The sequence below is a fragment of the Triticum dicoccoides genome, chromosome 4B, assembly GCF_002162155.2.
Source record: "Triticum dicoccoides isolate Atlit2015 ecotype Zavitan chromosome 4B, WEW_v2.0, whole genome shotgun sequence".
Lineage (NCBI taxonomy): Eukaryota > Viridiplantae > Streptophyta > Magnoliopsida > Poales > Poaceae > Triticum > Triticum dicoccoides.
This window is the reverse complement of record NC_041387.1, coordinates 3,609,445-3,632,963: the sequence shown is the minus strand read 5'-3', so window position 1 is coordinate 3,632,963 and position 23,519 is coordinate 3,609,445. Positions and strand designations below refer to the sequence as shown.

Below are 23,519 nucleotides of genomic sequence, written 5' to 3'. Positions count from 1 at the left end.
GTGTAATAAAATATGGCGTACAACTACTGCGTCGTACTACCTCCGTCATGTTTTATTGGTCTTCTTTATATTTTGTGCTAAACTATGAATATAAATATAAGTAAAAAAATATTAATGCATCTCACGAAAAAATATATCGCTGGATTCGTGTTTGAACATAGTTTTCAACAATATTATTTTCGGTAACATGCATTAACATTTTGTTTTTCTACACTCTGCGGAAATGTGAGAGCTTGTAGTAATTATGTGCAACTAGAATGGTAGCACGTGATACGTACAACTGATTTGAATAACGATCAAATGCAGGGTATGTACGTAGGCTTATATCCCTATTTTTACCGGTTGTGACCTTTCATTTTTTTAGTTGTTGACACTTATGTACTGGAGATTGATACTTGCGCTTCATTTAATAAATTGTTCTTTTCTATAGGAAAAGACGTACTACGTGTAATCGCACAACAAAAGTGATCTGGCTGACCGCACCACAAAAAATGCGATCGATGAGTGACGACTCGTAGTTATCATATTCCAAAAAGTCACTCAAGGGTGCAACATCGTTTTCGGTGGTTGGAATGATGATGCCTGTGTACTTTCTTCTAGCACCAATGACATGGAATATAGCCCAACATTGATGTCTCCTCTGTCTGCCACTTTCTTCATCCACCCCACCTCCATCCTCTCGATCGCATGCATGTCTGTAGACCACAAGGTGAGTTTATTTCTGTAGTAACAAGGTGACCAAATTGAATGATCTATTCCTGGAGTCGACTCCACAAAATAGAAGCCAATTAGTTGCCTCACACCTTTTCCTGCAAACCTAATCTTTACTAGAGGCTAACGCGCGCTTCGCTGCGTCGTTCTTCACTCGTGAAGTTAACTTTTTTATATCTATGGATTATTGTGATCAGTTGTTTTGTTTTGATTTTATCTGTATTGGCTTTGTGTTTTAATTTTTTATTGGTTGTGTTTTTTTCTTATGTCAGGTTGGGTTGCTGTTGGAGTATTTTTTTAAGAGAAGTGAGGAGTTATTTGATGCATGGTTGTGAAGCCTTTGCACATATTGGCCTTGGTGTGAGCCGGGTGGTGATTGTCTGAGCCTCTTGAGAGTTATTATTTCACGATAAACTCATGGAATTGCTACTGTGATGCTCATATGGATCAGCACACGAAACTCTTGCTCACTCAGCTTGGCTCCCTGCTCCTCTCGCTAGTTTATTTATTTTTGCTCACCCCGCTGCTAGTTCAGAAAAAATCGCCTATCTTTTTTTCCTTTGGAGAGATTAGTTAAATTAAATGATTTTTAGGGAACTTTAAAAATATTATAACTTTTAAAAATCATGAACTTTAGAAACATTCATGAATTTAAAATACATTCATGGTTTCAAAAATGTTCACAGAATAAAAAATGTTCACAAACTTTAAATGAACATGAAATTTAAACATATCCACAAAGTTGATCAATATTAATGAATTTTCAGAATTTTAAAATATGTTTATATTTTTTAAAATACACAAATTTTGATAAGTGCTCATGAATTAAAATGTGATTTTTTAAAATAAAAAGAGTAGAAGAAATAAAACTAAACAACACACTTACGCGTGGGGCCCTAATAACCACACAACCCTCGAAGCACTATAGCGCTTCAATTCGAGGGAGCTTAGTATCTCTATAGATTTTGTTACTTCCGGCCACATCGTGCTTTATTTTGTCACTTATTTTGTAGGCAGCGGTGTCAGAACAAGTTGCTCTTATCTTACTGCATGCTTGGAACAGAAAGGCTTCATGTATGTTGGACACCAACTGAGTGTGTTAGTTGAAACATCTCAGTCGATTGGTGGTCCTTTTAGGTATTATTTTGCTGTCAGTGGGACACTAGGATGCGATGCAAGCACGCCTTAGCACCAGGACATACATATACAAATATTTGTCAAGTTGCTCTTGCTTTTATGGACTGCATTATCGCGTAGATAAATGTTTCTTTGTTTTTTCTGCCATGAGTGGTTCGTAAACTCTGATGTACGTCCACTACATTGTGCCCTTGGCTAAAACCTCATCTTTACTCACTTTATATGTTGACCTAAACATTCCTTTGTTCTGAATGTGATGACAACGGACATGGCAGCCGTCGGTAGTCACTGGGTCGTATCCCCGGGGGTGCAGGTCTGGGCGCTTCCTACGATGATGGTGCCGACCCGGACGCGGTGGCTGATGTCGGGCTTAGGCGTGAAATGAGGTGTCTTTCAGTCCTCCTACCATGTTTGGGTGATCGTGTTGTGAGCGGTTGGTGGTGCCTAGGGTCATGGATGCCGGGGCGGTGGTTCTGGATGGCGGGCTTCATGGTTGGCTTTCTGGCAGGCTTCTTGGTGGCGGTGGTGGCTCCACCTCTTGGTCATGTAGGCGGCAAGGGGTGTAGTAGCGGGAGGCTCTGGTCTGCTCTGGTAGTGCCCTCTGGTGTGGATGGGTTGATCCTCGTAGTGGTGGTGATTGGGACTCCTTCGGATGGTGTAGGCGACTATCCAAGCGAAAGCTTCACATTATCTGACTCGAACGACGATGGTGCCTATGGGTGCCATTTGTTTCCTGAAGACGTTATCGTGGATCTCGTCCCTGTGACAGGGTGATGTTGTCATAGATTATGGGTCACTCAGCACGTTGTCAGCCGGCCAGGTGGTCCGGGTCAAGGAACCCATGGCAGTTCACCAACGGGCCATCTCAAGAGGGACCACGATGTGTAGAAGAAACATTCCCGAAGACTTAGCACATACTCCAGTACTTAGAGGTCATTTACAACATGTTTGACCTTATGCATAACCGACCTAATTGTAACCGTAGACACCACCCCCTCCGGTACCTATATAAATCGAGGGATAGGGCTCGTGGACAACATACAACGATCTCGTGGTGGATCAAACTATACTTTTTACTCCATAAAAATCAATACAAGACAAGCAAGACGTAGTGTTTTATTTTCTTCGGAGAGCCTGAACCTGGGTAAACCTTGTGTCCTTGTTACCATCGCATCTAGGCTACTAGCTCGGGATCCCCTAAACGAGATCTATCGGAATCGACTCCTTCATAGGTGGCCCATGCAGGTCCCGCTACGTAGTCGTTGCGAGTCGATGGCGATTAAAGAATAAAGATCGACGATCAGGTCGGCGCTGGCATGACCTTTGTGCTAGGCCAAACCTTTGTTTCTGGCAGCATCGCCATCTTCTCCAACTCGGCTGGCCGTCTAGGCCAGATCAGAACTCCAACTCCTCGTCGGACCGCTAGATCCGACGACCTAGAGCTAGACTTCTCGAGCTTGGTGCCAGGTCAGATTAAGGAGCTGCCGAATGCGCCCGTCCTCACGCCAATGTCAAATTAGGCTCGGGATGAAGGCGATAACATGTCGTTGGACCTGACCATAAACTTGGATCCGATGGCTGAACTTGGGGAGCCAGGCAATAGACCTGGCACCACGCAAACGCCCCGGATCGATGTCAGATTGCATCACAGGAAAACCGGCCCTCGTGTTGATGTTAGATCAACCCCAAAGGGAGCACGAGACGAATCTCCTGGGTGCATTGATAAATCAGGTCGAGGGATCAGCAGTATCCAACAAACTTGGTCGAAAGTTATCTGCCGGAGCCAAATTTTTGCACCCAACCGCCACCCACCTCGTCATGACCAACGAAGGATCAACTGGCGACGCTTACACACCGACATCTGGAGAAGCACGGGTCTTGGGGCTGGTACCCAACCTGGGAAAGTTGGTCCAGAATATCACCCACGCATGGCACGTCCCGGCCTTGCGTGCCTTGTACTAGATCATTGAGCCCAACAATCATTGTACTAGATCATACTAGAGCGTTGATGACTGCCAGATATAGAAATTTCCCGCTCCCTAGATCTGGTCATCTGCCCTAGAGAGGCAAACTGTGTTTCTCATGAATTAGCTAGGCTGGCGGCTTCTAACCCACCTGGCTTGTGGTTTGAGGAACCACCGGCATCTATTGTAAGGTGGCTGGTGGATGATGTAACGGTTATTTGATCTAATAAAGAGGCCGAAGTTTCAAAAAATAGATCTGGTCATCTGAACCAAGGGTCTTGCGTGCTGCTCACAGCTCACTGTTACCACTCAAAGAGCAAGTGAGATTTTTCCTCTGGATCAAGTGGCATTCAAGATCCAGATCCACCACACTACAAAAAAATTGATCATCTCCTCAATTTAGTGTGCACTTTCTTTTGGGTGCAAGCCACACTTTTTCCTTTACAAGGGAATGTTGATTATCTCTGCTGAGTTTTTTTTTTTTAGAAAAAGGAGGATGTACCCCCGGCCTCTGCATCTGGACGATGTATGCAACCATATTATTAATTATTCACAAAGACCATACAAGGTGATACATAAATAAGCCTGAAGCCACTGTCTTGGCAACACCGTTGCTACTCCTATCCCTTGATGAAGGCGTGCCGAATGTCCGGGCCTAATACCAAACAGACATCGCCTGGATTGGGTCCCACACCAGTCTGGCACACTCCCAGTGAGCACCGCACGCTGCAAGGGCCGTCACCTCCATCTTCCCTCGGTCCATCCTCAAATCAGAACTGATGCACCGACCTTGCCAGGGCTCTCTGCCATCAACGCCACCATCACACCGGACAACTTTGAGTCCATCTCCAATAGCGCCCATCGCCGAACCTCCGCGGCGCCATGCCGCCGGGATCCGCCGTCAGCCTTGCGGTAGATGTAACACCGCTCCTCCCCTTGTCCCCTCCAGCCAGCACATGCTCCAAAACGATGCCTCCTGGAGGGACAACAACATCGAAAGTGCCATCATCGTCCGATCCAGTAGACCCAGAGATAGGGTTTCCCCCGGAGCATAACGAATGGGGTGCCATGACCTACAACAACGATGTCTCTAGAAGGGAACGACGTCATAGACACCGCCATCGTCCGCCATGACCATAGTCGGTGCGATTTCACCGTAAATCATGGCACCCTGATCTCGCAGCTGACTGAAACCGAACGGAGCTTTGCCGTGATCCGGCCCTCCATGCGCAGGACGAGGCACCGCAGCACTGCCGCCCGAGGAGAGAAGAGGGGCGGAGGGGGGGGGGGGACTGAGGCGCCGGCGGCTAGGGTTGCCCCCTCGGTCGCTCGCGGGGGGAGTGACGCGAGGGGAGTTTTTTTCTACCACCATTTTGGTATGAGTACCAAGATAAACATGGTTCTCATATTTTTTTTTAAATGAGTATCAATATATTTTTTGATGAGTGGTTTGACCACACACCAAGCTTGATCCTCAATAAACTGAGGAAAACCCATGTGCATCATCTGTCAATTCTAGGAATTGAACTCGGGTTGTTAGGCTGCACAACCGCATGCCCAACCACTGAGCCAAGGCTCTGAATGTGACTATCCTTCTTTTCCATTTTTTTAGCATGTGGCTGTTGATGTGTGAAAGGTAGTCATAAGAGGGAGTAATTTTGTTGTTTCAGTTCCAGCTCAAGCCACTGAACCCTGCAAGGCTGCAACTACTTAGCATTCGAAATTAGGTAAGAACTGATTACGTAAAGAACTACAATGATTGTTTTTGGGAAAGTGATGGGGAAACAATGATGGACCAACCACCGCACTGATAATCAGTGCACGCTAGGCTGTCTCTTGCATAGCAGTTGGGAAGAGATAGGTATGAAGAAAATTAATATATAGTGGATCGTGCTTTTCACGCAGGATTTGCACCGGCCCAGAGTTCATTTGAGTGAGCAGCAATAATCATCTAGTGGTGTAGTGCCATAATTGATGGCCTCCGACTCGGATCGCCTTCCTGCGCTCAAGGCCTTCGACGACACCAAGGCCGGTGTCAAAGGTCTCGTTGATGCGGGCGTCACCACCATCCCCTCCATCTTCCACCATCCACTGCCCATAGAGCACACAGATCATGATCACCACTTCACCATCCCGGTCATCGACCTCGCGGCTGCCACGGGTGTTACTACTACCACACCATCCAAGCGAGCTGAGTTGGTTGGAGCGGTGAAGGCGGCCGCAGAGACGGTGGGCTTCTTCCAGGTAGTGAACCATGGCGTGCCCAAGGCGGTCATGTCGGAGATACTCGCGGCGGTGCGGGGATTCCATGAGGAGCCGGCAGAGGCCAAGGCAGCGTACTACAGCCGGGACCTTGGTCGGCCCGTGAGGTACTGGAGCAACTTTGACCTGTTCCAGTCACCGGCGGCCCAGTGGCGCGACACCTTGTACATGGAGACGACGCCAGAGCTGCCGCCACCGGAGGAGATCCCACCCACGTGCCGGCCCATCGCGCTGGAGTACGCGAGGTTGATGCAGCAGCTGGGACGCACCCTGCTTGAGCTGCTGTCGGAGGCGCTGGGCCTTCGCAGTGGCCACCTGGAGGAGGACGCGGCATGTCTAGAGAGGCTCGCCGGCCACTACTACCCGTCCTGCCCGGAGCTGCACCTGACACTGGGCACCACACGCCACTCTGACCCTTGCTTCCTCACCGTGCTTCTCCAGGACGCTGTCGGTGGCCTCCAGGTGCTACTCAAAGAAGACTACAATGGCGGCGGCAACAACAACAACAGCAGCAGCAACAACAACAACAAGTCGTCTGCTGTGTGGGTGGATGTGCCGGCGGTGGAAGGTGCGCTGGTAGTGAATGTCGGCGACTTCCTGCAGATCGTCTCCAATGACAGGTTCAAGAGTGTGGAGCACCGCGTGGTGGCCCAGAGCACCGGGCCTCGCGTCTCCGTGGTCTGCTTCTTCCGAAGACAGGACGCGCCCACGTCCACCAGAGTGCTAAGGCCAATCGTCGCTGACGGCGAGGCACGCTTCAGGAGCACGACGATGGCAGAGCTTATCCGGCACAACAGGGCCAAGGGCCTCGACGGCAGCTCTGCGCTGCAGCACCTGAGGCTCTGAATCAATCTGATCGAAACTACCTAGCACATACGGTCTACAAGATACATACATGCATACAGAAAGGCAGTAAAAACTTAAGCACGTACCGTGTTCATTATACCAGGCAATAAATACATGCATGTAAAGGCAGCCCTGTGCACGTAGCTCCCGCTTGCGCAGGGTCCGACCACTTTGGATCTATTGTACGCGACCTTTTCCTATAGTTCTCTAAGAGGCTGTTAATAAATACATGCATATGTGATATACAAATCGCAAGGTTACTTGCTACTACTACCCTTCCCAGCTTTGTGGACTTCGGAGGTTGCATTTTGATTCCATCAGGGTAAATTTATAAATCAACTTTGTAGCAACATACTATGGTGAGTGCTAGATACATCTCCTTTTATCCATTTTGATGACAAGTATTTTCGGACGGATGGAGTACTACATTATATCCATTGGCTTCTTTTTCGTTTTCTTGGCAAGGAACGAAGGAATTGCATGTTCCTCTGATCTGCACTTTGGTTGCTCAGATCTTAGAGAAGGAGTGACCGCATGAAGTTTCAGAACTTGGATCTTTTTTTTTTTTGAGAATGAGCCCCGGGAAAGTATTTGGTGCACTGGTGCTTGTGGTGCTACCGGTGCACCAGACGTCCATAGCACATTTAAAAATGTCCACAAAATTTGAGAAAAAAATTAGCACATTCAGAGAACATCTGTCTATGTTGTCACAAAATTAAATTTGAAACATTACTCGAGGTATAAAGTCACAAAGTCGGCACTGAAAAGTACACCACATAAGTTGGGATTTAGATTTGGCCCATTAACACATTGATGCCAAATTTGTTATTTTTGTATCTCGTGCAACATTTTGAACTTTGATTTGAATTTTTGTGACAAAATAGACCGACGTTGTGCCAATGTGCTACATTTTTTTAATATTCTTTAAAACATTTTGAATGCGTTTGGGTGTCTGGTACGCCGGTATCACCACAAGTACCGGTGCACCAGATATTTGCCCCACTGATTGTTATATTATCCGAAACCAGTGTTTTCCATCGAGGAGATAAGAAACAGCAAGACAAAGAGAAACATCAAGATAGAGGAGGTACAGAGAGAGGGCAAGCTAGGTGGCCGAGAGTAGAAAAGAGCAAAGCAGGAGGAGCTGCTTGCGCGGGCCGCCTTCGTATCACCGTGCCCACAGCATCGTGTCGTTAGCAGCGCGACGGAGAACATCCGCAAGCCCACAGGCAATGGAGTTGAAGACTACGTCATTCCGGGTCTTCCAAACATGCCATAGAAGGATGTAGAGGCCACCTCTCCATTCCCTTGTTGGATAGCTTGTTTCCTTCTAGAATCCAGAGGGCCAACTTGACTTGGCCGTGCCATGGATTTCATCATCTATAGAGCTTACCATTACCTGGACTTCTATGATACACTGTTTCAAATCAGTGCGAGGCCTGAATTATTGTACTGCCCTGCTTTTGCTCTATTTCAGTTTCAGAACCCCCAAAAAAAAAGAAAGAAAAAAAAACGGAAGTCACTAGCAGGAAGTTAACAATGTTGTGGAGCCCCTCCTCCGCTTCCCCTCCTCAGCTTCCTCCATTTTGGTCTTGCCTTTCTGCTGCATCCCCCTCAGCTTCGCACCCTGGTTCAGACCATGGTCCTCCGCCAAGCAAATCAAAACAGTGCAAGTGCATATTCATGCTCCAACATCGTACTGTATATACTACCACTCAACTACTATGATGGAACGGAATCAACAGCTAGAGATTAAGAAAACAGATTAACTATATGTATATTACCCGGGGGTTGAAGTTTTTCTCCATGCTGTAGATTTCACTTGTGTAAAATAGGCGCAATCTTAGTTCAATACCTTCATTAAGAACATCTGCATAAGCCTCGACATGGTGGATATGGCTGAACTAGTCCCAACATAGTCCAAGATAGAGGTCCAAGATAGTCTCCCTAGCATCTTGCCTCCTTAATTTGCTACCACTCATTCCTCTTTTAGAGTTGCTACATTCTGCTCGTCTTCATATCCTGATTCGGATAGTGACAACTCCTTCCAGTGGGAAGTGCATATTTCAACGGGAGTACCTGGAACTCATCTAGATGAGATATAATTTGGTCTCATTCACCTGGAAAAGAAAAACAGATACAACCCACGTTAGCACACATGCATCTTATAGCATCACATCGGATGGCTATAAAAAGTGAATGAGACGAAATTACATCTCATTTAGATGAGTTCTAGCAAAACTGTATTTCAACTGTACGTAGCTAGCAGCAGGGAAATTAACAATGTTCTTGCTTCCTTAATTTGCTAATACTCTTTCCTCTTCTAGAGTCACTACATCCTCTGCCTCGTCTTCACATCCTGATTCAGACAATCGCAACTCATGCCAAAAAAAACACAAACAGTGGGAAGTGCATATTCTGGCTCTAGCATGTACCATTGAACTACTAAAATGAAATGGAATCAACGATAGGAGATTATGAAAACAGATTAGCGACACATACTGGAAAAGAGCCACGAGTTGACAATAATTATTACCTGCAGATCGATGTATGTCTCCATGTTGTACGATTCACTTGTGTAAAATAGGTGCCATATCCTTTCGATACCTTCATCCAGATCATCCGCATAAGCCTCGACGTTCTGGATGCGACCGAACTTGTCACACTCGGGAGTCAGGACCATATTTTCTCAAAACCATTGAAGTGAGTGCATCTGGGCTGCATTCCAGCAACAAATGCCTTGGCTTTACAGCTTGTGGGCACATTGGGAGTGATTTCTCATTGTAGTAAACGGTCAGCACGAGTCTTCGGAGTGCAGTCATCTCGTGTAGCGTCTCGAGCTTTCGGCAACAATCAATATCAAGCATTTACAATTTGGGGAAATTGGTGATACTAGTAAGGTCGTGTAAGTCAAATAGGTCCAGCTTGACCACGGGAAAAAAAAGTTCTCTACAGAGTGGAGTTGCTCGACATGCCATATGGTTAAGTTTTTCAAAGCCCTTGCATGGGAAGCAAGGCTCAGAGGGATATTCCTCAATTTCCAACTTTCGATACAAATAGCCTGCTGTGTCCTGGCAGGCATAGGTTGCACTTCCTCCTCCCACCCCCACGCATCCCATTTCACCATTTTGCTCAGGATCAAGCTGTGTAGTCTTGGAAATGCAGCCGCATCCTAGATGAAGGGTGGAGAAGGTGACCATGGGGCTGCATGAGTTCATACCCAACCTGCTTGATCAGTGGATCTCGGTAGACCTCTGGGTACTCTAGAGATGCGAGCTGAGAGCATATCTAACCGATCCCCTATAACCGATAGGGCGAGGATAAATTTCGTTTTCCTCCTCTAACCGGCATCTAACCAATCCCTTATAATGTTTAGACGAGAAAAATTTATCCTCCTCGTCCGCCCCGAGGAGTGAAAATACTTGGCCGCAGCCGGCTGGAGTAAAAATTGTGTTCGCTTCGAAGACGCTCCCGCAACTCCCGTTCCATCTACGATCACAAACTGTTGCCGCTGCACCCACAGCGGTGGCGCTGCGCCGGCTAGGTCAAATTCTCGACGACCTTCTGCTCGTTGGTGGCGAATCGGATGCTAGCGTTCCCTGATTAACGATGGGTGCGCGTGCGAAGGCAGAGCCTGTACAATCTGGGTGCACAGAGGTTCATCATCTCAGGGATGGCACCGGTGGGTTGCCTGCCGGTGCAGAAGAGCAAGAGGGGGTTGCAGTTGCCACTGTTGTAGGGGCACGACTGCATGGACCTGTAGAACGTGGAGACATAGTGGAAGGCATTCGTGAGGCTGTCCTCGACGGTGGCATCGGGCGCATCGTTGATGGTGGCGAACACGATGAGGTTGATGTATCTATCGCCGTCAGTGGCGGCCTCCTCCATCATACGCGCTATCTCATCGTCGGTGGCGGCGTAGCGCATGCTCTCGAACAGTGTGGCCAACTCAACCCGCGAGATCGCCGTCAATGTTGGTATTGTATATCCTCAACATGCGTTCCATATTGTCCTCTAGAAATGATGCGCGTATCGGGGAGTCAGCACCCTGGGCAGCGAACGGCAGTGACCACTTGGAGGAGCGCCGGCCACCACGACTATGGGAGCACAGCGAGCGCATCATGCCCATGCAGAGAGGGTTTCACAAAGCGATTATTCTAGATCCATTTTTTGTGGGGCTCAACGGTGCCATCAGTGGCGCACTGTTCGTGTCCATCGTTGTTGCCAGCTTGGTCGCATCGATCATTGCTTCTCACCGCGGGGCTCATAGCAAGTGTTTGACGAAATGCATGAACCAAATGTAAGTTTTACTCTATTAAGCTTAGGAGACCAATTAGAAATGCCAGCATTTAGAGGAGGATATATACTCTACCAAAGGATACTCGGCCATTTTATCCTTTAAATTATAGGGGGTCGGTTAGAGATGCTCTGACACAGGCCATCAGGGAGTTGGATGCAGCAGGCCAAGTCTTTCATTCTTACTATCCTAAATGTACCGAGGGGCATTGGTGTTGTTGAAATTATCCATCTCGGGAGTTGACGCTCAAAATATCTCATCAAACACCTTGTCGATTATCCTTTGAACCTTCTCAAATACTCCATCTGTTGCAGTATATAGCCCAGGTTGGAAAGAGGCCCAAGCCTGACCTTTGTGGCAAATGAGGTAAGTTTTGCAGACTTACTAAACCAATCGCCCTAAGCTAGGAAAGAGGCCCAAACCATGTGGGCTGAGAATCCACATAGTGTCCTCAAACTCTTGAGAGCACAAAACGCCATGGGCATTCTAATCTGCACGCATATGAATTGGTTGTAGGCCATAAGGAGAATATATATGTACCTTTGACCGGCTACATCCTTCCCTACCATAGCAAATCTGTTGATTTAGGTACTTGAATGAAGCGCATATTGTGTTGGATTTCCCTTATCGCACGCAATATCTATCTATTTAGCTGTTGACCAATATTTATTTTCTCTATTTATGGAGAAGATCCCACATGAAACAAGAAATTAATTGCAATTGATATGGCCAGATCTTTTTTTTGTGAACCTTGATACGGCAGGTCGGCATGAACAATATTCCTATTTCTTCGTCCTTCTTGACCATGGTCTCCATCTCTCTATATATAGGACGAGCGCATATTGTAGTTGATTAGAACACATATTATCCCATCCACAACACATATCAACCAAGCATCCATTAGATTAATGATCTTGATGGACAAGCACACGAATCACAGACGTGCACCAGCCATGCTGCTCTTTCTACTGTTTCTCGCGTGCTTTGCTCTTCATGCACAATGTAAGTCAGCACGTCTAGCACATATGCCACAAAACTATTGCTCCTTTTCTCGTACGTTTGCTTCTCAAAGTTTGTTTACTAATACACAAGTGGGAACTATTTGTGGTTTCGTTTTTTCACTCCACAGGTCAAATCATCGAGGGCATGGACAACGACAAGATCAATTTACCAACTGGACTGTGCGTCCATAGTAAGGGCTGCTCGGGTAATTGTTGCTACTCGTGTCTAGTGCTGGCAGATTGCTTTGTATCAATGGAGGAGTGCCAGAAAGCGTGCCAAAAAGACACCACTGCCACCTTTAACCATACATCCCCATCAATTTGAGTTTCTTCTTTTTAAAGCGGCAATTAATTGATTGGAACAAGGGTACTTTGTTGTTTTCTTTTGAAGCGGATAGTTCTTCTCTTATAAAAGTTGTCTCAATGTACGCTGGATTAAACTATGTAATTGTTTTTCAATATCTTATAAGGCCCCACCATGGAACATTCTAGCTATCATTTTTCTTTTGTTTCATTCACACATGGTTGTTCACGTCATTGTTACTTGCGTCAACACAAAATAATGAAGTACACGAGCAATGCATAATTTTGAATCATGAGTCAAACGATATCAATGATGTATACAAATTGAGGCTTAACAGAGATAGTCACAATGCGGTGGAATTGAGGTGCCAAAACTCTAACGCGACCCCTTAATGGTCTGGACCTTTAATAATCATACATGAAGCTCTTCTCCATTTCCAGATGTCCAATTATCAGCGTGCTCGCAGATAAAAAAAGACACTGCAATCGCTGTAGCCGAATGCCAATGTTATTCTAGTGGCCTATAAGCAGACACTCTATCGGTAAACAATGAATTTCTATCTATAATCCTTTTACCTGCAGATGAAATGGATACATTGTTAACGATTGTCTCCATCCTGACAATTTATAATGTGTATTTAAGACTCATCTTCATGATATATCTGCGCCAACTAGGTGTACTTACTGTGCAACACCCGAGCATGACTTTTGCGGTTGAATTAGTAAGAAAAAAACTAAGTTCGCCTATTTATAAATACCTTATATTGGCCTCTAGGAGATCTAGCAATCAATATAAACCACTAGAAATGTTGCAAGTTCCAACACTTGGAAAGGACATAAAATAAGATTAGGTGTTACTACTTTTGATGTGTTTGTTACCTTTAATTCCCATATAATATTTTTGGCTCATATCTTCACATCAATTCTTTAACATGTAATGATGTATTAATACCATATAATTCTGTAGTTCATATCTTTGTGTGCATTCTTAAGCAATTAATTATATTTCAGAGTAGTGTACTGAGGTCAAGTTCAATGATACCCTGAGCTTGTCTATGATGTGGTCTCCAGTACAGGATACTAATGCAGCATGCAATAAATTCAGGTCAGCTGGATTATATCCTCCTTTTCCTTCAATCTTGACTTAATGCATAATTGATGGTATTGCTCCGCCTTATGTAGAAGAAGAGCGCAGCCTTTCATGTTCAGGCCCTGACCGTAATGATAAGGATCGCCAAGATTGCTCAATGGATCTTGTAGATCACTTTTCTGCTCAAGGTGGCAAATTCAGTAAAAGAATAAATGACATGGCTCCCTTTTTAGAAATATCCATTTCACACTGCTCCAATATACTACAAATCTATTATGCACGATGTGAATCAGACAGAATTAAATGATTGAGTATCGATCTAGCAACAAAAATTAATATTGATAAGTTTGTTTTGGAAGCAATTAACATACTATTTAGTCTGGTTAACGAATTGATCATGCTGCTCAGACACCAAGCTGAGGTCATCAATATGTACTTACTACATCAATCTCTCTCACTTGCGCTGATGGATTGAAGGATCATCTACGTAGCTGCTTTGCAAGGGTGGATCGGAGGCTCGAGGTGGCTGGGAGAGGGAGAAGCCGTCGACGGCGAGCACGTAGGATCGCTCTGCTCTGTTGGGGTGGGCTTGTGCCGCTTAGACAGGCCACCCGGACTTGATGGATATGCAAATCAACCTCCTGGCAGGCCGGGATGACACAGCTTGGCCCGTATACTTGTTCCTCTGTCCAAGCAGAATGTGACTATTTCACAACCCTACGTAGCAAGCAAGAGCAGCACCTGAACAGAAACATTGGTATCTACGGAGCTCACGATCATTTCAATTCAATTCAATTCCTCCCCAAGAGCAGATTTAGCAGTTGAGCTACACACACTAACAGATAAAACTGACCGAGTGTCCTCGAAGGCTCAGAATCATATCGAGATAAAGCATCCCTGCATCAGCCAACTCCACCACCACCGGTCGGTCATTGAGCCATGCAAGTTCCTCAAGGCCAGAGCGTATGTGCCGCCGCCACCATCGACTCTGATGGGCCAAGATCATACAAGTACCTCAAGGCCGGAGCCGAATGCGCTGCTAGATCTAGGGTTTAGTTTAAATTCCGTTTAAGTTTGTTAACTTTTGTTTAAATATGTAACATTTCATTTAAACTTCAATGAAAAATAACCGGTTCGTTTAAAATCGTCATTCAAAAACTTGAAAGATAAAAACCAACTGGGAGCGCCGGTGTGGGCAGCCGCCTGTCCGGTATACTCTAGTGGGAGCGTGAGGATGCTCTAAGTTTCCACATGTGACTAAACTTAGCACCCCAACTCTTGTCGATATGAGCATGGTATTCTTTGGAAATTCTTAAAGTTATTGGCCGGAGCGCATTTATTCGAACACAACATGCAGGTTAAGCAATGGATTTTGCAATATGCAACTCACGGAAGCCTTGTGAGAATGAGTTGCGCACCGTGCTCTGGGTGCAGCAGGCCAACAGGGAACGGCGCATGTGTGTAGGAAGGCGAGAGCTCGAAAGAGAAGCGCTGCAGAATCATGGCGATCCCCATCTTGGCCTCGAGCATCGCGAAGCTCTGGCCGACGCAGGTCCGCTGGCCCCAGCCGAATGGAAAGAAGGCCGGCGCGTCAGCCGATGCCCCTGCCTTGGAGATCCCATTGGCGAACCTCTCTGGCCTGAACTCGTCGGCGTCTGCGCCCCAAACATCCTTGTCATGGTGGAGGCACAGGAATGGCACCATGAACAGCATGCCTGCCGGGTACCTGACACCGCCGAGGTCCATGGGCTTACAAGTCTTGCGATGGACCGACGTCAGCGGCGTGTACAGCCGCAACACCTCGTACAACACCATTGTTACGATTTTTAGGCGAGTTAAGCCGTCGTAATCTGGCGTCGTGCCGTGGGCGAAGACATGCATGACCTCCTCCCTGGCACGGTCCTGCCAGTCCGGGTGCATGCAGAGCACGATCATGGTCCACGTGAGCAGCAAGGACGTGGTCTCCATGCCCGCGAAGTAGAACAGTTTGCACTCTCCGATCAGGTCTTCCGTCGTGATGCCGGCATCTCCCGGCGTGCAGTGTGCCATGTTGGACTCCAGCAGCAGCCCGAGAAGATCGTCACCACTCGTAGCTTCGCCGGCTTTCAAGGCCTTCTCTCTTTTCGCGATAATGCCTTTTAGGACCCTCTCGATCTCCGCAACAATCTGATTCATCCTTCGGTTGCCTTTGGTTGGCAAGAACCTGCAGATAAGAAAATGCATAATTAGCACAGTCAGAGCAATTCAATCTCCTTCCGTCCCAAAATTCTTGTCTTAGATTTGTCAAAATACGGATGTATCTAGTTACGTTTTAGTGTTAGATACATTTGTATCTAGACAAATCTAAGACAAGAATTTTGAGACGGAGAGAGTAATATTGTTGTGCTAAGCCATGGTAAACGCCAAAGGAGAATGAACTCACAGGTAACCAGGGATATGCATCTTGTCCATGGCTTGCACGATGAGCTCGATCTGCTCACCCTGAAGCTGGAATACCTTCCTGCCTTCATGGTAACTGCTGCCGAATGCGGCCCGCGAGATGACATCCCCTGTCAGATTCTTCATATCAGGCCAGACATCTGCCTCGCATGGCGCATCACCGGCGGCTAGAACCTCCCATCTCTGCACCAGCTCCGTGCAACATGCGGCGAAAGCCGGCAACATGCGCTGAAAATGGAACGGAGATTTTTGTTACGGTCTGAACTTGTTGTCAATGACAGAACACAAGTATTATAATAACCTTGAGCTTCTCGAGATGGAATGCAGGGGTGATGATCTTCCGGTGCTTAACCCATTTTTCGCCCTCATGGCTACCCACACCGTGGTGCAGCATCCTTTGAAGTCGGCCCAGGTTGAGCTTCTCAAGGTGACCCAACTTGTTGGACAACACTTCTCGCACCAGTTCTGGCTCGGTGATGGTCACTCTAGGCACCGGTCCAAACCAAGTGATCGACAATTTACCTGTTAATTTTTTTGACAAATACATCGAAGCTTGTTACTAGCAGTTTATTTACATAGTTACACGGTTACAATTTCATTTTCTGTTGTAGTCTGTTTATTTAGGTGGAGCATTTGTCAAGTGGGACTATTGTCAATCCGTTTGTTGCGTGTGGGAGACTATTCTGAGATTCCATGCCACCAAATTAGGATGTTGGTAGACCACTAGATTTCATACCGAAAAACATTTTTTTTAGATAAAAAATATTTTTGCCTGCTTTAAATTAATAAAGGCATTTCCGACCTGCATTATAGAGCCATTAAAAGCAAACATAACGAAAATTAGATCCTTCCATGGAAACATTTGGTTGTTTTCAGACGACATACTTACGGTGTGGCGAAGGTAAACTAATAATGCGGCTAAAGGGAAAACTAATAATGCGGCTAAAAAGAAACATTACGGTAGAGAAAAAAAGAAAGCAAAGAAAAGTACACGCACCGTGCTCCTTGATGGTCTGGTGAAACAGCGGCATCGCCCGCAGCACAACGTCATGGCTGCCGAGGGGCATGGTCCGGGACCTGGCTTCCTTGTGGAGACGCTCCATAAACGGCGCGTCGCCGGAGACGGAGTGGTACGCCCTGCCTGGGAGGCCCTGCGCCCGCAGCTCCCGCTCCAGACGCCGGGGCCTCCACCACGCCCACTCCAACGCCCTCATGGCGCACCACGCCAGAACCGCGCCAGCCACCGCGTACACATACACCAGCCACTGCTGCTCCCATGGAAAAGATTCTGTCCCGCTCGTTGCCATGCTTTCGCCGGCGTTGGTTTGTGGGGACTGGGGAATAGCTAGCCCAAGGGGAATGGGAATGATGTTTTTCCTTTGCTGATCGAGTTGATGAAGTGGGTGTACGGGTGGTGGCTGCTCACCGTTGCACTGCTATATACTAGTACTGTGTGTGTTCTATTGCTACTCCCTCCGATCCATATTAGTTATCTTAAATTTGTTTAGATATGAATGTATTTGATGATCTGATCAGAGGGAGTATAATCTACTCGGGTGCTCACGTTAGAAACCAAAACCGGACTCAAGGAAAATGTCTGTAGGATCACGTGAATTACACGTGCAACCCGCACTATCATATGTGGAGCTTTGTAGCTTTGTCTTTTGGCCCATTGCATCGGACGACACGACATGCATGGGAGTACGCGCTTGGCCAACAGCCGAGCACAGAGGCACATGTGATGGCTAGTTTTTGTGTTTTGTTTTGTTGAATTCCCGCTGTACGTGTTCCCTTTTCATAGATTCCTTAAGCACATGGACGACATTTAGAGGCGTTGGGGACTACTCCTATTAGATAGAGGCACATTTTCACACCATTGGTACAGCTTTTTGTAGCTCGATCGATTCTTCTTCTCGCACCGTTGGTACCGCGCGCATACACGTCAACAATGGCGCCCGTGGACGTGGAGACGGAGAAATCCATTACTCTTCCACCACCACACTTTGTTCTGGTCCCACTCATGGGGCAGGGCCACACCACCCCCATGGCCGACCTTGCGTGCCTCATTGTGGGGCGCGGCGCGCGAGTCAGCCTCGTCACCACGCCCGTCAATGCCGCGCGCCTGCGGGGACTAGCCGCCATGGCGCGGAGCGCCCTGTTGCCGCTGGAAATTGTCGAGCTCCCATTCCCGCCGGCCGACGACGGGCTGCCCCGGGGCAGCAACGACAATAGTGACAATGTCCTTCAATTGTTCCTGTCCCTCTATAGGCTCGCCGGGCCACTCGAGGCCTACGTGCGCTCGCTGCCCTGGCGCCCCAGCTGCATCATCTCCGACTCCTGCAACCCGTGGACGGTCGGCGTCGCCAGGAGCGTCGGGATCCCTCGGCTCACCTTCACCGGCCCTTCCTGTTTCTACTCGCTCTGCGACTTCAACGTCGCCAAGCACGGGCTTCTTCACAACGGCGGCGTTGTGCCAGGCATGCCGGTGCAAGTGGAGTTGAGCAAGGACACATGGGCCGCCGCCTTCCTAACTTGCATGCCTGCATGGGGGAAGTTCGTGGAGGAGGTGAGGGAGGGCATCCGCATGGCCGACGGCGCCGTGGTGAACACGTTCCTGGGCCTCGAGGAGCAGTTCGTCGCATGCTACGAGGCAGCGCTGGGCAAGCCGGTGTGGGCGCTCGGGCCCTTCTTCCTCAATAGCCGGGACGAGGAGGCACGCGCCGTAGACCAGAGCGCGGTCATCGCTTGGCTGGACATGATGGACCAAAGCACGGTCGTGTATGTCTGTTTCGGTAGCCTCGCGCAGATGCTTCCCAAGCAGCTCTATGAGGTCGGATACGGCCTTGAGGACTCTGGGAAGCCGTTCCTTTGGGTGGTGAAGGAGTCCGAGATTGTGTTGCCGGAAGCGCAAGAGTGGCTCCAAGCCCTCGAGGCACGTACAGCAGGGCAGGGGCTCATAGTGCGTGGATGGGCGCCTCAACTCGCCATTCTATCGCACCGCGCCGTTGGTGGCTTCATGACGCACTGCGGGTGGAACTCCCTGCTGGAGTCCGTCGCGCATGGCGTGCCTGTCATAACGTGGCCTCACTTCGGCGACCAGTTCCTCAACGAGTGGCTTGCTGTGCACGTACTTGGGGTGGGCGTGCCCGTGATGCCATTCGGTAATGACAAGGCCATGGTGCGGGGGCACATTGCGCGAGCAGTGTCGGAGCTGATGGGCGGCGGGGCAGTGGCAGAGGAGAGGAGGATAAAGTGCAAGGAGTACAAGGAGAGAGCTCACGGAGCCATAGCGAAAGGAGGCTCATCGCATGAAAACCTGACGCTGCTATTACACAGCTTCATGTGGAGTGGCAGCAAGGAATAGTAGATTCAGAATTGTTAGGCACTGAATTCCGTTGCTCTGCTAGGTGAAGTGTGAATCGTGCTAAACTGTCAAAGGACAACAAATGGTCCAAATCTCTAGTATCAATGCTCAAGAATATCCCTACCACTTGGTTATTTTGCCCACTAGAAATGGACATCCCCTCCTCGAACCTTTTCCACCACCAAAAGGGGTACCAGTATGTGGGCATTTATTTTTATTAATATTATCTGGATTGATAAATTTTCAAGAACCAGATCAATAATCAAATAGTACTTATAATACTAATACCTTTCTCGAGGCGGTAAGTTATGTCGGTATAAGTTTCAATATACCGTTGGATGTATACGCAAGAGACTATACTATTTGTTATTTACATCTGTTTCATAACTTTATGGTATAACTGCTATGGTTCACGAATGTGAGATTCAGAGGAAAACCCATCCGCACGTGTAGAGCATGAACACAACTTTATACCTTTTGTCTAGTCTCTTATAGAACTCATTAACACCAGATGACTCCGCTTTCATGGTCAAGGGAAATTGAATGTCAATGAGGGCACATTCTTGTTTCAACAATGTGGCTGGGTAGACCCATCTAGCTGATATACTACGAGACGTTGTTATTGGTTTTATTAAATAGTATCATCACTAAAAAGACTTACTTGTTTGTATCCTTGGACGATGAGGGTGTTGAGATGATGTATGCTAGAAGTATCACCTTGGTCTACCAAGTATCATGCGTAACAGGGTGGTCAAAAAGGTTGTTATTGGGTTATCTAGAGAGTATACATTTGGTCTTAATAGTTCAAGAATGAAAATTGCTCCTCTAGATAATAGAGAGATACTTTTAGGCTTCACTCGGTATGAAAGTATTCACAAACAAGTGTGCACAGACAATGGCATGATGCATATCATGGGAATACTTGAATACAAGAACGAGAAAAGGCGTCATACCAATAACGAGGATAAGTAGACATAGTGATTGAAGGGATCACTCATGGGATGTCAAATACTCCCTCCGTCCCATAACGTAAGACGCTTTTTTACACTAGTGTAGTGTCAAAAAATGTCTTACATTATGAGACGGAGGGAGTATCTCGCATCAGGTATTGAGTATCATGAGCAATAGGAACATACATGAAAATCAACAAGTTCAACAGAGTGTCTTTTCGTATAATGGTTGGAGTCAATATGGGCATCCACAGCTCTGCTATTGATTATGGATCAGCAAGAGTACCGAGTCATGTCCACTCGTTATCGAACAACGATTGCAGAATAGATTAGATCTGCAGTCTGAGAATGACTCTCAGAAACACCAAGAAACTTTATGTTCTAGATGCACCTATCTCACGGGATGACAATAGGGACAGTGAAAAATATTCATCTAGCATGAATGATGATAACTCAGTTGAAAACTTCATGTTAACTTACATGGACCGCTTAGCGTTGAGAATCTTTTTCAGGCTTCACCAACATCGTCATCAACATCTATTCCGCAATCGTTGTGCTGGTAACGACTTAGATCTAACCTTCTCCTCTATCTTGGTAGCTAGATCTTGGCTGTTGTGTAGTCGAACGAAAACTTTCGTTTTATGTATCTGCAACCCTACATATACAAATATAATCGAGTTTCATCTGTAGAAAGTAATGCAAGCTCTGATCAATCTATAAACACCGGAAAAAAAGGCATCATTTTTTTCTCAATACGGAATTCTTGCTATTCCTATTTCTGCATTGCCTTTCCCATGGGCTTCTTTCACATACTACAACAACGTCTGAAATGCTTGTGGTCCTTTGATTTATTTCTAATATTTTTTCCCATCCCACTTTGGCACCAAAGCTGATATCCTCTTTCAAGGAATTATTTTGTATTACAGATATCTTAAGCAGTGTCACACACTCACACCACCAGTAGCGGATCCAAGGGGGGGCTACCTCCCCCCCTCCCCCCCGCCCCCTCCACCAAAGTAATTACGGCATTGTCAATATTTTTTTACAGTAGGATTTTGCTAATCGTAGCCTTTTTTACGGCCATTGTAGTAGATATTGCCACATGGGCCAAGCCCAACAAGATCAGGAGGTAGATTGCCCAACTACCCACACAATCTGAATTTACCTACTCGCTCTATTCTGCTAGCTTGCTAAAAAGTCTTACATTGTGAAACATAGGGAGTACTATACACAGCAACATACGTGATGCCTGGAGTGGTCGAGCCATCGACGCGATCAGTTTGCATACGAACGAGTTTGCCCTATCACCGTCTCCGCCCGCCTATGCTATGGCACCAACGGAAAACCTCAACTGCGTAGTTGTTTCGTCTCCTCCTCCGCGTCCATAACTCTGCAATCAGCGATGCCTTGACAGCCGCGTTGCCGACTTGCCCCTCGTCGCTCCGCCCGTACCATCGTCAAGGGAACTTATTACCAGATTATCTCTCAAGGTATACACATACTACCAACCTGATTTGATGTGATAATGCCTAAAACATTAGGTAGTAATAGTAGTTACATGTTCTTATATGAGATATATCTATATTTTTGGTCTAGTTTAGCTATACTCTTTTTACATAAAATTTAGGTCAACATATTGATTTTTCCAATCCACATGCATCAATACAAAACTCTTCTAAGCATAAAATTCAGATATAACTTAGGTCTAAGCGAATGAGATATTAACTCATACGATCTTGTATGTAATTGTATAACCAGTTTTAAATTGATAGTTATCGAAAATTTGTCCTTGTGTGGTTATTTGCAAAATTTCAAAATAGTAATCATGTATCTTTGCTGCAAAAAAGAAACATATGATGGGAGACATCATTTTTCATGGCAGAGCACAATACATAATATTCTATCTACAATCGTTGGCTGGATCCATCTGTGACACCACCGATTTAAGCACACTCAAGCGTTCCAACCGGAAGAAAAATCTAAATCAAATGTATTTATCTATACCTGTGGGAAATTAAATAGGGTCGGTGGCTGCAGATTATGTAGGAGGGGTGGCGGCCTGCACTGTGTTAGTTTATACTAATGCGTCGAACTTCTCGGGTATACTTGTTCGAAATTAAACTTACGGTCTTCTCCATCTCAGCATGCAAGCACCGGGGGACAGGGGACATGCTCATTTCACAAGTTGTACTGTGTCAGGTTTGTGGTTAATCAAACATTCGCTTCTGTCATGTGTGAATGCAACGGCTTGCTTTCTTTGATCCATATTAGATTCAGACTCCCAGATACGCCTGACGTGCCAATTGCTTGTTGGCAACTATCATCCTGTCAGGCATCTTTATTTTTAAACCTTCTATCTTCTGTCAATTTTTTTTTGAACAAGTATCTGTCATTTTTGATGTGTGCACCCAGAGCAGGTAGGCTTTAAACATAATTTGAACGAACTTCTAAGTATGCCTGACAAGCCACTTGGTCGTTTAATGGCCTTCACTGTGTCAGGCTTGAGTGTAATTAAACCTTCTAACATGGGTCATCAATCTAGGATCGCTGCAATGTAGCGGGTGTAGGCTACAAACTCCTAAATATGCCCGACCAGCCCCTTTCTCGTTAATTAACGGACTCCTAAATATTCTTGACCGGCCACTTTATCGTTTTGTAGTCGTATCTGTCAGGCTCGTGAGCTACGGACATAATTTTTGTACTTTCTCTGATCCTGATAGTTCTCTACAAATATAAGTAACATCCGACTCAAATTAATTGTTTTGTTCATGTGGCTTGTCCCAATCCAATATGTGATCATCTTGTGAATGACAAACCTTATTGTGGATGGAAATATACTGTTAGTCTACGGGATATATTCTGCCGGGCTAGGTGGCAGCATATTAGACAACTACGGGGGTGCCTAATTGCTTTATGACGTCATTTTTTCATTGGTTGATTCATGTTTCAATCTCATGTCATATGTGATTAGTGTAATCCCAATACTACTAAATGATTCGATGAAAGGTCTCTGTGCAACAGATGTGAAGGCTAGCTTGTATCCCCATTTCTGAAAAATAAGTAAAGGATATAGTGTTAATATCAACAATATGCTGACGGTAACGGTCTCTGTTTGTGTGACTTTCCTCTATACTTTGGTCTTCAGCACAATCCAC

The 23,519-nt window shown here is 46.4% G+C and overlaps 3 protein-coding genes and 1 long non-coding RNA gene across 4 annotated transcripts; 3 read left to right on the top strand and 1 right to left on the bottom strand.

Moving 5' to 3' along the window:
* Positions 1-5,694: 5,694 nt before the first annotated feature.
* Positions 5,695-7,199, top strand: LOC119294486 (1-aminocyclopropane-1-carboxylate oxidase homolog 1-like). Its single transcript, XM_037572678.1, has one exon. It carries the CDS (start codon positions 5,787-5,789, stop codon positions 6,918-6,920), a length of 1,134 nt encoding a protein of 377 aa, XP_037428575.1. The 5' UTR covers positions 5,695-5,786; the 3' UTR covers positions 6,921-7,199.
* A 4,860-nt stretch (positions 7,200-12,059) lies between these two features.
* LOC119293145 lies at positions 12,060-12,702 on the top strand. The gene is made up of 2 exons (XR_005142971.1): positions 12,060-12,219; positions 12,347-12,702. It is a non-coding gene; the product is annotated as an uncharacterized LOC119293145 (long non-coding RNA).
* Positions 12,703-14,884: 2,182 nt separating this feature from the next.
* Positions 14,885-17,445, bottom strand: LOC119293144 (cytochrome P450 72A11-like). Its single transcript, XM_037571701.1, has 4 exons — positions 17,048-17,445; positions 16,352-16,572; positions 16,034-16,278; positions 14,885-15,814 (listed from the first exon to the last, which is right to left on the bottom strand). The coding sequence occupies exons 1-4, from the start codon at positions 17,355-17,357 to the stop codon at positions 14,998-15,000; spliced, it is 1,593 nt and encodes a 530-aa protein (XP_037427598.1). The 5' UTR covers positions 17,358-17,445; the 3' UTR covers positions 14,885-14,997.
* A 553-nt stretch (positions 17,446-17,998) lies between these two features.
* Positions 17,999-19,613, top strand: LOC119293143 (UDP-glycosyltransferase 73C1-like). The gene has a single exon (XM_037571700.1). The coding sequence runs from the start codon at positions 17,999-18,001 to the stop codon at positions 19,412-19,414; it is 1,416 nt and encodes a 471-aa protein (XP_037427597.1). The 3' UTR covers positions 19,415-19,613.
* The last annotated feature ends 3,906 nt before the right edge of the window (positions 19,614-23,519 follow it).

What these genes read in the sequence shown, in the direction of transcription:
- LOC119293144 (XM_037571701.1), bottom strand. Translation starts at nt 17,357, where the DNA reads ATGGCAACGAGCGGGACAGAATCTTTTCCATGGGAGCAGCAGTGGCTG. An exon ending in CCAGACCATCAAGGAGCACG is followed by an intron (nt 16,573 to 17,047) that starts GTGCGTGTACTT and finishes AAAAATTAACAG; the next exon opens with GTAAATTGTCGATCACTTGG. An exon ending in TCCATCTCGAGAAGCTCAAG is followed by an intron (nt 16,279 to 16,351) that starts GTTATTATAATA and finishes TTCCATTTTCAG; the next exon opens with CGCATGTTGCCGGCTTTCGC.
- LOC119294486 (XM_037572678.1), top strand. Translation starts at nt 5,787, where the DNA reads ATGGCCTCCGACTCGGATCGCCTTCCTGCGCTCAAGGCCTTCGACGAC.
- LOC119293143 (XM_037571700.1), top strand. Translation starts at nt 17,999, where the DNA reads ATGGCGCCCGTGGACGTGGAGACGGAGAAATCCATTACTCTTCCACCA.